We start from the raw sequence: 15,864 nt of genomic DNA, 5'->3' as shown, positions 1-15,864 counted from the left end.
CTGTTGCTGTTTTGTTTTGCTTGAACATGTACGTGATCCTTATAAAGTACACCGGATAAGCATTTGTAAATGAGAAATTACAGCCCGAGATTTTGAAGGCATAGTTTGATTCTGTCTACCAAAAGTCTGGTTTCTTCCATCTTCAGGCATCTATCTTAAACACAGTGCAGTTATAAAGTAGCAGCCTCTCCCATCGTTGACACACATGCTTCCCCACCATACCAACCCCCAGAGTGGATGTTGCCCCGGGGCAGGTAAGGAACAGGGGAAGTACGGACAGTTCTGCATCTGCGTTACCTGTTGTGAGGTAAAGAGAGCTCTTGAGAGCAAATAGTCCGCAGCGCCTAAAATTCATAAAATGTTAAATATGAAAGAGACCATGGCATGTTCTCGAGATTCGCAGACTACTTTCCGTTCCCTCAAAGTGCTGTGCTCTATTACATCTTCATGCCCTTGCTGATGATGGAAAGGAGTACCTTTTCTCCCAGGCTACCTGGCTTACCCTCTCACACCCCTACCCCTTGAATTCAGCGATAGCATAGCATTATAAGAAACCACATATAACTTCCCCTACTATGTGTCTTGAATGCCCTCCAATGTAGTTCAGAACCTAGTGATTAATTTGTATTTTTCTTCTGTTTACCCTTCAAATTTTGAATGAGGAGATGAGGATTATAGTAAGAATGATGTGCATATATATTTTAGTGGGATAAATAAGATAATTGAAGGGAAAGCACTTTTAAATATATTTTTTAAGTTTATTTCTTTATTTCGAGAGAAAGAGAGAGACAGAGGGAGTGTGTGAGCAGGGTAGGGGCAGAGAGAGAGAGGGCAAGAGAGAGAGGGAATTCCAAGTAGGCTCTGTTCTGTCAGCTCAGAGCCCAACGTGGGGCTCAGTCCCAGGAACCATGAGATCATGACCTGAGCCAAAATCAAGAGTAGGTTGCTTAACTGACTGAGCCACCCAGGTGCCAGGTAAAAGCACTTTTAGATGACTTTCATTTCTCGGGTTTTTGATAGGGAATGAATTCACTCATACCTTTAGGTTTCTCAAGTGACTGAGGAAGAGAATATACCACTTAGTTCTGTGTCGTTGAGAAGCCATCATGGTATTTTAAAGACATGTTCGTATATGCGTTACAGTGTGATTCACTTGATTCTGAATCTGCCAAAGGATGTGTTATGTAGAGATGATTTGTGTAGGTGCTGTTATGGGAGAAGATTGGTATCTTACTGTCTGTGTAATGGTTGCTGACAGTGACTCTACCAAATTACAAAGTGAGAAGTAAAGAGATGAAATTCACCTGTAAAGAAAATATGTGGATTTTAGGATAGTAGTATTCGTATGAGTTAAACGTTTAATTCTCGTCTTCCTGGTAATTCTTAGTCAAGAGCAGTTAGAGAAATGGTCCCACTGGAGCATCAGTATCTTGTCTCAGGTTATTAGATGTTTAGGTACATATGAGTGGAAACAGGAAACCTGGAATCTTCTGTTTGCTTTTTATCTTAGTACCTTTAATGTAGGTCATCCAAAACTTGAATACTAACATTGATAATAATTTGGCCTTATACTTAAGTCATTTTTTTTCACTTCCTCTGGGCATTTGGTTCTTGGAAGAAGGTAGTACTTAGTACTGTTCCCTGCTTTGTATACGTTGTTTATTTGGGAACCTGTCTGCCATTGTGGCTACCTGTCAGAATTCGGCGTTATTTAAATGTTTGAGATGAGTGATTGAAGTACTTGAACAGGATCTTTTCTCCCAACTGCTAACTAGAGAGCACTTTAAATACAGAATGTGTTCTCCAACTCGATAGCATATTATTAGAAATATATGACATATGGTATGTTCCCCTAAAATTTAAATTTTTAGAAAGCAGAAATGTATTATATTATACCAATAATACTGTGAATACTCAAATTAACATGAACCACCCCCAACTGTAGGGTAGTTCTCTTTACACAATGTGCTAAAATGTGTAAATTAACTTATTTCATAAAAAGTGACATACAGAGTTGCTTCTAACCAGAAAAGAATTGTTTTTACACTTACCCATTAATTCAGGCCGTCGCTGGTTTGCTGCAGCATCCAAACGTCTACTGTACTAAACTTCATTTAAAACTATATTACTTTCTTGATGCCATTGTATTTGATGCTTGAGAGATTGTATTTGTTGACAGTAATTTTATCTAAAAATTAAAATAATTTTTCTGGTTTCAGAGCATTACTTTGTTAATGTTTGCTCTTGCCCTTTACCTCTCCAAACCCTACTCGTTTTTCTAGGCCAAGCTGAAGATAATCAAACTTGATGAAATTTTCTTCTGTCCCCATAGATTGATTTATGGCATTTTGGGCACAGTTGAGAATACTTATTTTCTTTTGCCTTGTGTTAGTTAGCTGTGAACATGCCTGCCTTCTGTACTGGCTCCTATGACTATGCTTTAGGCAACCTTGTATTTCCCATAACTGCTTTCACAGTACTTTGCCCTGATATATTCAGTATTTGTTGAAATTTGGGTGGTTTGGGTTTTCTGTTGTTGTTGTTGTTTGGTTGGTTGGTTTCTCTAAACTGGACTTAACAAATCAATTAGTAACTTGAGGTTTAAATGAGGACTCAGGCAGTCAGCCATGCTGGCGAAGGCTTTATAGTCAGGACTGCCCAGGTTGATGTTCCTATTTCATTATGAATTAACTGTGGAGCTGCCTCATCTGTAAAATAGGTGTGTTGGTAATAGCATTACTCAGCGTCTGAGAGTTGTTGATGAGGATTAACGTAGATAATTTGTTTAAAACATTTATTGTGCCACCTAACTTATAGGATATACTCAATATATTCTAGCTATAGTTATTGTTAAATGCAGTCCCATTGGGCTAGACCCAGCCCCTTGGGGGCCTTTCATGTGGTCTTCATATCTCAGGCACTTAACCCTGCATATAGTAAATATTCAATAAATAACTTGCTTGAGTTGAATTGATTGATTGACCCTATTTTTATCTTCCATTACAGCCCACTGTTTGTAACATGGAAGATCGGTCGAGACAAAAGATTGCGTGGATGCATAGGTACTTTTTCTGCCATGAATTTGCATTCAGGACTCAGGGAGTACACACTTACCAGGTGAAGACCAATTTTCGTTACCTCTGCTTCTACATTAAAAAAACAAAACTTACGAAACTTGAACCTGATACCTTAACTTCTTTGCCTGTCCTAAATTGTCAACATTCTTGACTCCTTTCACATCAGATTTTTTTCTTCTCTTCAACCATTTGCCTGATCTCTGGTGAAATGTTATTGCTACATATTACCATAATATAAAATACCGTGATTACATGTGTTCTGCCGTAGACATTGTGAAGTGTTAACCTTCAAAGGCCAGCTTTATTTTGTATAACTCGAAAACAAGTGGCCAGATGTCAGCAGCTTACCAAAATGTATTATTTCCACAGTAATACTGGGTCTCCTTTCTTAGGCTCTTTAAAAATTGTTGAAGTCTATTTCATCTTATACATGTTGTTACATACCTTTATGTACTTTTGAAATGAAAGAGGGGACCTAGGAAGAAAGTGATACCGCAGCCTGGTAGCCCTAATCATTCACCTCACCCAGAATTAATTGTAGCTTCCTTATTTTCGTTTCCTCTAACATGAGGACAGAGTCATGAATGCCCCATTGCAGTTGCTAAGACTTTGTCTTTAATTTCCAAACTCACAAAGAGCTATCGAGCATGCCATCTGATATTCGGGGGTCCAAGTTTATATTTGTTCCAAAATTATTGCAAAAGGAGAAAACTCCTTAAATAATAAGCTATTAGTAAAGGAATTTCCTGTTTTTGCTCACATTTCAGGGTGATTATCTGATAGTTTCTGTGGCTGTAATATTGTACATGTATCTGTCCAATAGGAAATTGGTCCCTGCTGACTACTGGTACTTGGTGTACGTTGCTTAACCTCCAATAGACAAAGTAGTAATTACAGTATTTTGTTCTATCTACTTCATAGGGATGTTAGGGAGGTGTCAGGGGAATGTAGTAGTATTCAGTCACTGCTTTGTTTCTGGATTAACATTGTGGAACATTCATTACTTTATTACAGAATTGCATAAATGTAGCTCATACTACCAATTCATAAAATGCTGGTAACTGAGTTTAGTATTCTTATATTTAAAGGTGTAGCTCACAACTGTACTGTTTTCTTAGCTTACAGTGCAGCCCAGAAAGAAAAGCATAGGCATAGAGGGTCACCTTCATTTTTAGACCGACACAGGTATTAGAATTGAGTGTTTGGACTTGATTAAAAACCTACAGGTAGTAAAGGGGTCAAGACACACATTCTGGAAATGACTCGAACTTGCTAAAGATAGTGTAAATGCTAGCTGAAGCAAGTTGGATTTTTTTTTCCCTGACCTGAAACATCATGGACTCGTTTTGGGACTTTAGCAAATTCTGCCAGTGACTGCTTCTTTGGGACAGGTACATATGAAATTACTCTTTTAATAGCTAATCAGAGGCAATTTATTATCCCTTTCCAAAAATAAGTTGTTATAAGGAGCCCTGGTTCCTTGGTTATTGCTTTGAAAAAAAGGATTCTGTGGCCAAATTGAGTTTGGGGAACACTGGCTAAACAAATTTAAACAGCTGTGCTCACTGCAGGACTTCTTAGAACCTGTTATGTTAATAGTGTTGTGGACCTCTAGGAGTGAGATCTAGAATGTTGTGTTTCCCAGACTTCCACTTTTTCGACCACAGAGCCCTTTTATCCTCCCACTCCATTCATTGCCTTATGCCATTAGTATCCCAATGAGCACATTTTCAAAAACGTAAGTCTGTCATAAAATTACCAGTTTTCTTTCTAGTTGGGGAGTCTGAGTGGAGAGTATAGAAAGCCTTTGTACGTTGTAATGAAACTGTGGCAGAAATCCCAGTATCAAATATTACGTACTTTAGAAATCCTTAGTAGCGGTAACTGTAGTAGCGGTTTGGTTTTGTTTAAAGAAAATACGAAATTCTTTTGCCTCCATTGATAAGAAGGGATGAAAATATTCAACTTCTCCGGACTTGTGGATCTGTTTCCTAGGGGTATTGCCAGAAGAATTATAGTGTATTTTTCGGACAACAACGTGATTCTGAGTGAATCAGTCAAATAGTTGAGCTTGGAAATTTGCCTACATTTGTATACGTCGCTACCCTCATTGCAGTCTGTGGCTCTTCCTGTTTATTTTTCACCTTCTTTCTCATGTTTTTTACACAACTTCCTGAAATAGCATATGGCACACAAGACGTACGTACGTGTGTGTGTGTGCGTGTGTGTGTGTGTTTTCATATTTGTCTGGCTCCATTCCTATTGCTTACATGACCATAAGAATGGAGTTATTTGGAAGAGGGAAACAAAAGAAAACACTCCTTACAATATACAATTGCTCTTTTTTCTAGATTCATCTTAGAGTCAAAACTGTGGAGTCATTGAGAAAAGCTGCAGTATAGTATCTTTTGGTCCAATAGGGGGCACTTATCATTGCTACAAGCTGCTGTTGATGGTATTATTATTAATAGCTGCCCATTTATTAAAACTTGCTACATGTTGATACTGCACAGGGGCTTTGATTTATATGCATGCTACTCCCAACTCGTAGGTATTAATAACCATGTTTTAAAAATGAGGAAACCGAGATGTGCAGAATTTAAATAACTTATCCACTCCCATATCTGGTAAGTGGTAGAACCAGGATTCAAGCCTAGGCCACCTGACTGCAAAATCCAAGCTCTTAACCACGACATTTAAGAGAAGACAAAATACATTGTTCTGAGAAATTACATTTTGCAGCTTTGTCATGAAAATATTGAACTTGAAAGAGAGTTACTATAAATTGTATAAATCATGGATTGATAATTCTTCACAAATTCTAGATAGGAGTTAAGATTGAAATTTTGGAACATTATGTCAAATTCCAGAAAATCCACAGATGGAATTATAAAAAGTATATAACACAGGGCTGTATAGACTAGCTGGAAGAAAACTAACTTGGATTAATACTGTAGACAAGGACAATGCTTATTACAAAATTATACCTCTATATGATATAAAATTATACTCTCTGGCCACATGTAAATAATAGACTAGACTTTGAGAAGAATACATTTTTTAAAAATGTAACAATTGGTCTTGAAGTTTGTTCTTCAATCTTAAAACCCCATAAATCACAAAATTTACAGATGGAATGAAATGAACTTTGGGCTTTAGGAATAAAAGGGAAGGACAAAGCAAGATAAAAAATAAACTGTGAAATTGAAGATTCACTGGGTAGAGATGTCTTTTTTAAAAAAGTAGAATATCTGGTTTTCTCTGTCTTCATCTGTGATTCGGTAGACTATTATTTTCAGGATATTACTCAGATATACCCTTTTTTATTATGAAATATATATAATGTGAAATTTACCATTATAACCAAATTTAAGTGTATAGTTCTGTACATTGATATGCAGCCATCAACACCATTCATATCCAGAACTTCTTTATCCTTCTCAACTGAAACTCTGTACACACTGACTTCCCATTTCTTCACCCCCCAACCCCTGGCAGCCATCATTCTACTTTCTGTCTGTGAGTAGGACTCTTATACATGCCTCATATAAGTGAAATCATACAGTATTTGTCCTTTTGTGATAGTCTTATTTGGTTTAGCATCATACCTTCAAGGTTCATCCATGTTGTAGCATGTGTTAGAATATCTTTCCCCTATAAAAGGCTGAATAGTATTTCATTCTATGTATCTACCACATTTTGTTTATCCCTTTATCTGTGGGCATTTGTGGGACTTCAACCTTTTGGCTATTGCAAATAATGCTGGGGTGAACATGGGCATACAAATATCTGGTTGAGTGCCCTTTTTTTTCTTTTCTTTTCTTTTTTTTAATGTTTATTTATTTATTTTGAGAGAGAGAAAATCTGAAGCAGGCTGCATGCTGTCAGCACAAAGCCCAACGCAGGGCTCAATCCCACAGACTCTGCCGAAATCAAGAGTCAGACACTTAACCAACTGAGCCATCCAGGTGCCCTACCCTTTTTGTTCCTTTTAAAAAGCTAACCATTTTATAGAAGACAGTGATCTAGTTTGTTTGTGGTCCCTTAATCTCTAAAAGCTAAATCTAAAAAGGGACCGGGTACTTTTTAAATGAAATGCCTATCCTCGATTAAGTATTTATAAACACACAGTTTTAAAATTGAACACCTGTCATAGTCAAGTTTTATGTTCTCCTAATTGAAACTTTGATTATAGACTGAACGAAAAACTAATAAATAGGCTAATTTCCTCCCAGTTGTAAAAGTGCGTAATTTCTGTATAGACAGCAGAAAGACGTTGTGAAGACTTATAACGTAGAACCATTAAATAGACTATTCCTTCCTTGTCCTTGGAGACTAAGTAAAAGCAGGAAAGATTAGAGCAAATAGGAAGCAGGATGGAGAGCTCAAAATTACTGATAGAAGTTTATCCATGGTGACATACTAAAGCCCACAAATTACTATATTTCTTAGTGGTCAAATCTTCAAAGTAGAAATATTCCTTGTCCCAGCTGAAGAAGAACACTGTCTAGTATTTGCCAAGCTACTTGCATTTATGGCTGTTACATGTTAGAAAGCAGAGGCAAATTTATTTCCTCTCTTTTAGTACTTAGAGTATATACTTTAATATGGAAGAGAATCACAACTAATATAGATGAACACAAACGTCTCAGACAAAGAAGATTCATTAACATTTTGGCCATTAAGTTGCCCAGCAAAGTGTAGGTCTATTTCTTTATGTAAATTCAAGTTGGTGGTAATTCTTCTAGAACATATAAGTGATTAATAGATGTGCTCTTATTTCATAAAACAGAAATGTGGTCTACCATTCAAGGTTAACAGATCTTTCTTTTTGTTTACTCTGTTGTACTTACACCTCTTAGCAGTGAAATAATTATGCAGGTGTGTGGGCAGTGTCTGGAGCTTGATTCTTAACAAAGCTACTTTGTTGCATTACTTAATTCTGAGGAACTAGCCATGGAGGTTTGTTCTTTTCTAAGGAACAGGGTGACCACATAAAAGGTGATGTGTTTTGTTTAGGAGTTTGTTTTGTGTGAGTGAGGTTTGTTTTGTGCATGCGTGTGTGTGTGTGTGTGTGTGTGTGTGTGTGTGTGTGTGTGTGTGTGTGTGTGAGAGAGAGAGAGAGAGAGAGAAAGAGAGAGAGAGCGCGCGATCAATTGCATGTTACAAATGTTCGTTTTCTATTAAGATTTTTGAGCTATTAGAAATAGCTAACAGACCTACTTTATTACTTTCAAAGGTCCTGGCTAGATTGGGTTCTTCTGGGTGACTAGATTTGTTGTAAACCAAATTTGCTTTTGTATTTAGTGTTATAATCTGTCATTTTTCTAAAGCAGTATGAGTTTTAAACCACTGTAAGCAGCATAATTATATTTTTCCCTCTCAGAGTGGACTATTTTGTCATCATTCTTATTGATTATTTTAGGTAACTGGACTTGGCTCATGGAGAATAATTAGTTTAAACAAGCCCCCCCCCCATTTAATATTAGTCCTCATGGTAGCATCACTCAGATTGATTTTTCTTCTGAGAAGAAAAGCTGTACATGAGTCACTTCTAACTGCACTATTGTCACGGAAGCTTATTCTGGAGATGGTAAGGCCGGACTGTTTTTGGCAAGTGTCTGTGGCGACTCCTGACTAAAATACACTTTTTGGAGAAGTAAATTAGACGTATCAAAAACACTGTACAAAAATAATTAGCTCAATTTGCAGCCTACATTTTGGTGCCTGTTTACAAAAGGCAGGTTGGCCTGACTTCTAAAACTCGTACCTAATTTGTTAGTTTCAGTGTATAAATTACCAAATGAGAAATTGTTTCTCAGATTTCATAAGCATTTAATTTAAGGTGTAGTTTGGAACCTAAATTGTATATACCCTTTACTCAAAATTATTCATAAGTTAGCATGGCTAAATAGAATCTGTGGATATCTGGAATCCTCTTTCTAAATGCTAGTTTAATGCCCTCTATCATCATTGCATATTTGTGCTAAGGTATAGAGATGTGGCCAGCAGAATGTGGAAGGAGAAACTAAAGAATAAGAACCATTCCCAGTATGGGTAATGGCTCCTGAATTAGAGAGAACTATCTGAATTCATAAAGCACCTACTACCACAGAAATTAAGTGTAGTGAGTATGTCAGATTCCCAATACCTTATCACATCTTTCAGATCTTCATAGTCTCCAGCTGGAATCCCCGGGTGGCTTTAAAGAGCTACAGGCACAATGCCTTTGCGTAGAAAAGCACGAAAGGCCATCTGTAAAGAACTGAAGGTGGAGAGAAGCTGAAAATAGGCTTTTGTGATGTCAGAGCTCTTGATTCTTGGCCTTTCATAAGAAAAGGGGAAACTACAAGAAATTGACCCTATTACATCTATCTATAAACTTGACTGCTTTGTACTGGGAGGCTGCTATTTCCCCTTTAATCATGTTTAAACAGTTCATCCGGAAAATCTGGTCTAAATTTTGCGTTAGAAATTTATAATATAGTAGGAAAGGTAAGTTATATGAATAATTATAATCTGAGATAGAAAGTGAAATTTGCCAGAGTCAGAGGTGGCACTGGATAAACAGATACTCTGCATCTGTAATAAAAGTAGAAATGTATTTAAAGCAACTTATGAAATCATTTCATTTGGCCCATCCCTTGTCCACTTTGAGCAAAAACAAAACACTTTATACCATTCTTTGGTTTGTTTTTATCCGATATGGATAAAGAAGTCCAAATTCCAGGGATGAGTATAAATTGTTAATATCAAAGGACCATATACAAGGTATTGAGTTCTTTTGAGAGACTAATAACACATATTTTAAAGAGAAAAATGAACTTACTGTGGAAAAAATTAAAACCTCAGAAACAGAGCACACTGAAAAAAGAGTGTGTGTGTGTGTGTGTGTGTGTGTGTGTCCACACACTCACACAGTTCACCAAAGTGTAACTAGAACCAGTTGGGTTATAGCCCTGATGCTTGGCAAATAAAGAAAATTAAAGGTTAATAGTTTAGTTTCAATTTCTCTCTTGTCCCATGAAAATGAATTCATATTTTGTTTCAGTACACTAAATTGATATCTACCTCCTTTCCTGAGAAGCATTGCTTGAGATATTCTTCTCTTTTTCAGATGAAAAACTGAAGTGGTAGAGATAAATTAGAACATAAATGTTATATGAAATCATTATTATATTAGATGCAGTCTAAAATCACTCTGTAGGCATTTAATAATGTATTTACTTTTGTCTGCACATTTACAAAATAAATATTGAGTCTCCTTATAAGTATCTCAAGTATTTGAATCATGAGGACCTGAATGAACAAAAGAAGAGATTTGTATCTTACTGTCTTAGAAGAATAAGATGCTTACACCAATATATGCTCAAGGCGATTACTCCCATCTAGATAGAGTATCATACAGATAATATGTTCTTACCGCTTCTAGAGGACAATGTTGCTAGTAATTTGAGTACTTGAAAATAATTGAATGTTTAGACGTTGTGTGGCAAATAATAGTAAATTTTTAGTTGCTATTTTATAAGCATGAGAAAGTACTTTTTCGAAGATTTCCTTAAAAGGCAAAGACAACAAAGCCCTTGTCCGTGATCTGTACCCTTCTCTCAAACTTGAAACTACCTCAAATGTGGAAGGCCCAAATAGTGGCCTTTGGAAAACTTTCCTTTTCATCATTGATAACAATTTTATGTTCTTTAAATGCTAAACACTTATTGTTAGCCCTTTTATCTTGCGTTATAAATATATTTGTTGTAGAAACAACTTTCAGATTTGTTTTTTTACATTCTCTTCAACTTAAAAAATTTTTTTTTAGTGTTTATTTTTGAGAGAGAGAGAGAGAGAGGGAGAGACAGAGTGCGAGCAGGGGAGGGGCAGAGGCAGAGGGAGACACAGAATCCGAAGCAGGCTCCAGGCTCGGAGCTGTCAGCACAGAGCCCGATGCGGGGCTCGAACTCATGAACCGTGAAATCATGACCTGAGCCAAAGTCAGAAGCTTAACCGACTGAGCCACCCAGGCACCCCTCTTTCACCTTTTAAATAAAGAGCAAACATTTGCCATAAAAGGCTTGTCCTAAAGAGCCGCATTATCTGAGCTGCTTCATAGCAAAAGAAATTTAAGAACTCATACTATTTAATAAAATAGGCATGGACAAATGGTAACTTTTTAAAAAGTTCTACTGGAGCAAGAGTTTCATGGGTGCTAAGAATTGTTAAAGGTGGAAAATGGTATTTAATGCATTCTATTGAGAATGAGTATCACATTTGCCCTTCCCATATGTTTAGAATTTTAAAGTGAAGAAAATGCCTTAGAGTCATAAAGCATAGATTGACAATTTGTCTCATGTTCAGAAAACTCATTTTTATTAATTTTATACTATTTACCTCAACTCCGAAAATGATCCTGTAACTACACATATTAGAACTATAGGTTTCATCATTCAAATTGGATCAGCACGATATTGGTCCCATTTTGAACCCTCCTTTTTACGTGTATACATTCAAATGCCAACTTTTGTGTCCTTCCTAGTGGTGAAAGAAAAGATTCGAAAAAGCCACAAAATAAATTCTTCAGAAGCTTTAATTAATTCTGGGATTGCCCAGAACTCAACTTCCTTTTGCTATACACAGCTACTTTCAAGACTGCTTTATAGGCGACACAAAGCTGATTCAAAAGGTTCTAGATATTGCTACTTCACTGAGAACAGGAAGAAAGAGAATCTAATTCTTCAGGCTGGTGGGTGGATGTATGGCTGTGTTAAATCACTATATCATACACCTGCAACTAATATATGTAACTGTATGGTAACTGACTGAAATTGAAATAAAAACTTAAAAAAATCCTCAGGCTGCTTTCAACCTAAGCCATTCTTCTAAGACGACCTTCTCTTGCTCCCTAGCAAAGGGGGATTGATTTGCTTACCTAGGTCTAGAGAAGTCTGCTAAGCCTTTGAAATGAGTGGAGCCATGTTGCATATGAGCAGCAGTAAATAACCACACACGGCCATTAAAACTTATACTGCTAATGAGGTCATGGGTTCGATCGTCATTTGGGCCAGTTCGCTTTGTTTAGCTGAACACACACTGCACCCAGTTACAAGGGGGCTCAAACAAGAGCATGTGGATGACTCAGTACCACACCCAAAACTTCAGCCTCATGTCAGCATATGAAACATGCTGCATTTGGAGCACCCAACACTGAGCTTTCTCACAAATAGTTCATTCTAACAATAATTGCTTTGAATATAACAGAAAAAAATGAGAATATTTTTTAAATGTTAATTTCTTTTCAGAAGCCCTCTGGACAGAGCCAACACGGTGTTGGGGGGCAGGCAGGGGGTAAAGCTCTTTGGAGTGGCAGGTGGAACTGAGAACACAGGATGGGTTTCATTGGGCCTGGAAATGTTCTGGACAGAAGGGGAGATTTCTGGTTGGGTTCCTGGCCTCACAGGAAGATTTGTTTATTTGTTCCTCTTTTCTGAGTTTCTACTTCTAATCCAGAGCAGTGGCTGGGAGCAGTCGTTGGGAATGGGAGTTGTTGCAGGTAACAGTGGATTTCAGCTTGAAGCCACTCTATTTTTTTTTTTTTTGAGAGAGAGAGAGAGAGAGAGAGAGCGAGCACAAACAGGGGAGGGGCAGAGAGAAGGAGAGACAGAATCCAAGCCGGCTTTGTGCCATCAGCACAGACCCCCATGTGGGGCTCGAACCCACGAACTCTGAGATCACCACCTGAGCCGAGATCAAGAGTCGGTCGCTCAACCGACTGAGCCACCCAGGTGCCCCAGCTTGAAGCCACTCTTAAGTCCTTCTACAGTGGAAGGACTGTGTTAAGTTCACAGATGTGTAGGTACATGCTATAAGATATAACTGCTCTTTCCAAAAGTATATGTTTTTAAAAGGCTGCATTGTCAAGTTGTTACCTGCGGCGTACGGAGATGCTCCTGTGCCTCATGTATGAGCTCACTAAGGTGTGTGTCTGTTGTCTGAGCATATGTGCACCCCCTCTCCTGTCGTTGTAGCTTCCTCTTCAGGGCTTTCATTACTGTGCAGAGCAGCACACTTAACCCCGGGAGCCTTACTGGCCATGAGCACACCCATGGCCGTGACTAAACTCTCCTCAGTTACTGTTAACCCTTATGCCTGAGACAAGAAGTCCCCCTGTGTCTGCCCGTCTTGCCCAGAGGAAAAACCAAAGTCATTCCAAAAGCTCTGTTTCACTTAAAGTTAGGGCTCTACAGTGCCATCACACTGTCTGCCCCTGCCTCTCCCCCCGTCTCCTGCTCCTATCCTTCCTAAGAAGCACGGCCTTCAAGGCCCTAACCTCACACTGCAGCCATGCACAATTATTCACCACTCTCCAAGTTTGTCTTTCATGTCTCTCTGGCTTTGAACATTGTTTTTTTCCTCTGCCAACCACGCCTCTCTCCATTTCTACCCAGCCAACTCCTACTCACCCTTCAAGATGCAGCTTGCTCATTACTTCCTGTATGAAATTTCCTTGACACTCCCACAGCAAACTCGGCCAGTCTCTGTATTCACACGGAACTTTGCTCAGGCCTCTAGGATGACACCTAACACGCTGGTTTGTAATGATTAGCTTTAAGTGTTTGTCTCTCCCTTTTGAAATTGTCCTCAGCAGTAGTTTACCAAGCCACATCAAAGCAGATAAATAGGAAACAATCTCATCACTTTGTAGCCACTTGATCCTGATTCCTCCTTTCTTCCTTTCTGTCTGCTCCTGTTGGCTTAGGTGTGTCGCCTTTCCCTGCTGCCACCGTACTTGAGCTATTGGAAGTTTCCGATTCTGATTGGTAGTGAGAGGGATAGCTTAAGGCCAGTTGGAGTTAGACCGATCCAGAAGACAGGGATTCTTATCCAGAACACTTTAGAAAGCAAGTTAACATAAGGTTGATCTCTTGTGATGGCTGCTAGAAGTGACTAAAGAAGCACAATGTGGATTGGTGCTCACCCTGGAACCATAGAGCTAGAAGGAATCCTTTTAAGTCCTCTAGTCCAACCCTTATCAGATACTTTAATCTCCCATAAAACCTCCCAAGAAATGGGCATCCAGCTTCTATCTGAGTGTCTCCACTGACTCGGAACTCCCTACCAGTTAAGTAACCATTTCCTTTTTGAACACCTCTAAACCCACTGCTATAACTCTGGTTACCACATAGCTTTAGTTGAAGCGCCAGAAGTCAAAGATTGCCGATATTTAGCACTTTATTCTTTATAGAAAGCCACATTAACCAGCAGTGGTTAAACTTACCTTCTGCGTAATGTGTGAGCCCTTAGAAGTTGAGGAGTGGTAAGATACACAGCTTTACAACTGACTCCCATCCACCCACCCATAACAATTTTAACTGGCCCCTTATTACTGAAACCTTTGAAGCTGCTGCCACCACGGCTTCCCTCACTGCCTACGTTAGACTTCTGGAAATGGCTGGGCCAGAGAGTCCATAGATTCCGAGATAGAACTGGTACTCGATCCTTTAGCGCCCTCTAACAATTCAACTAGTACCAAGTTGGAACTAGCGTTAGAACACAGGTCTTCTGACATTGCCTGGGACCGTCACTACAATTTTCATGACAGAAGGGCTCAATAAAAACATGAAATGAATTTATATTACTTTCTTTTTAGGAAGCATACCGTTCCAGGGGGCCCTATAATAAAACAATCATTTCATAAGGTAAAATCTCACTCTCACGTTATCTGCCTTGTGTTAAGTTTTTGGCATATTTCCACAAAATGAAAAATATCTGGAGCTAGCTATTCAACCAAAACTACAAGAGTAACAGAATCTGTTAGACAAACCCAAAGCAGAACCCAAAGCAAATATATATATATATATATATTTATGATGCACACACACACACACACACGTATTCATCTATGTATACATATGAAGTTGATCCTTCTCTTAGATTTCCCTTTTCCTCAAACATGGCCTCCAACATACTGCAGTTATATTTCCTAATCACAGTAACCACTAATAACTTGTTTTAAAAGTTTTTTTTTTAATGTTTTTTTATTTATTTTGAGAGAGAGAACGTGCAAGCAGGGGAGGGGCAGAGAGAGAGGGAGAGAGAGAATCCCAAGCAGGGTCCGCATCGGCCATGCAGCCCAATGGGGGGGGCTGAAACTCACGAACCGTGAGATCACGACCTGAGTCAAAATCAACAGTCAGACGCTTAACCAACTGAGCCACTCAGTCACCCCACTAATAACTTCTATTTGTGTGTTTTTGTGTTGGACCTGTCCGAGGTATTTTCTGTAAGTTACGTCATTTAATCTTTTCAATCATTATGTGATATTGAAGGTATTTCACATATATCACAGGTAGTGAAAAACAGGGCTTAGGTTAAGTACCTTGCTGAATAACAGTGAGTTCATGACCGCACCTGAATTTGCACCTCCTTTTGTCTGGCTTTAAAGTCTGTTTTCCCAACCAGTATGTGGACTACTCTCCTCCAGTAACCTCACTCCCTCTTCCGTGAAAGCTTCTTAGAGCCAGTTGCTCTACTAACTCAACTGGTATCCCCTGGCCTCCACCCAAAGGTAAAACCAACCAACAAACAAACATTGGATAACTTTTCCCTTCGTTTAGGGACTCAATTACTTAACTCACTACTCCAAAAATCTCATACCTGCAGTCTGTAAATTCCACTCTCACTCAGCTTTTCCTGGATTGTGTTTCCTTTTAGAATCCTGCGACACATCATCTCCCTCACATGCTTCTTTTCTTCCCAGTCCCGTTTGGTGTCCGAATCCCGAGTCCCATCAGAA

At 38.5% G+C, this 15,864-nt stretch overlaps 1 protein-coding gene across 3 annotated transcripts in view; it reads left to right on the top strand.

Annotated features, from left to right (window-relative positions):
• The window catches only part of AMMECR1 (AMMECR nuclear protein 1), a 109,062-nt gene that overhangs the window by 48,395 nt on the left and 44,803 nt on the right, over window positions 1–15,864 (top strand). For all 3 annotated transcript variants that reach the window (XM_042973876.1, XM_042973875.1, XM_042973873.1), the window contains exon 2: window positions 3,007–3,117. In XM_042973876.1, the coding sequence (XP_042829810.1) occupies window positions 3,007–3,117 (111 nt within the window). The remainder of the gene's footprint in view (window positions 1–3,006; window positions 3,118–15,864) is intronic.

Source organism: Panthera tigris, chromosome X, assembly GCF_018350195.1.
Source record: "Panthera tigris isolate Pti1 chromosome X, P.tigris_Pti1_mat1.1, whole genome shotgun sequence".
Classification (NCBI taxonomy): domain Eukaryota; kingdom Metazoa; phylum Chordata; class Mammalia; order Carnivora; family Felidae; genus Panthera; species Panthera tigris.
The sequence above is the reverse complement of the archived record's forward strand: the minus strand, read 5'-3'. Positions and strand labels throughout refer to the sequence as shown.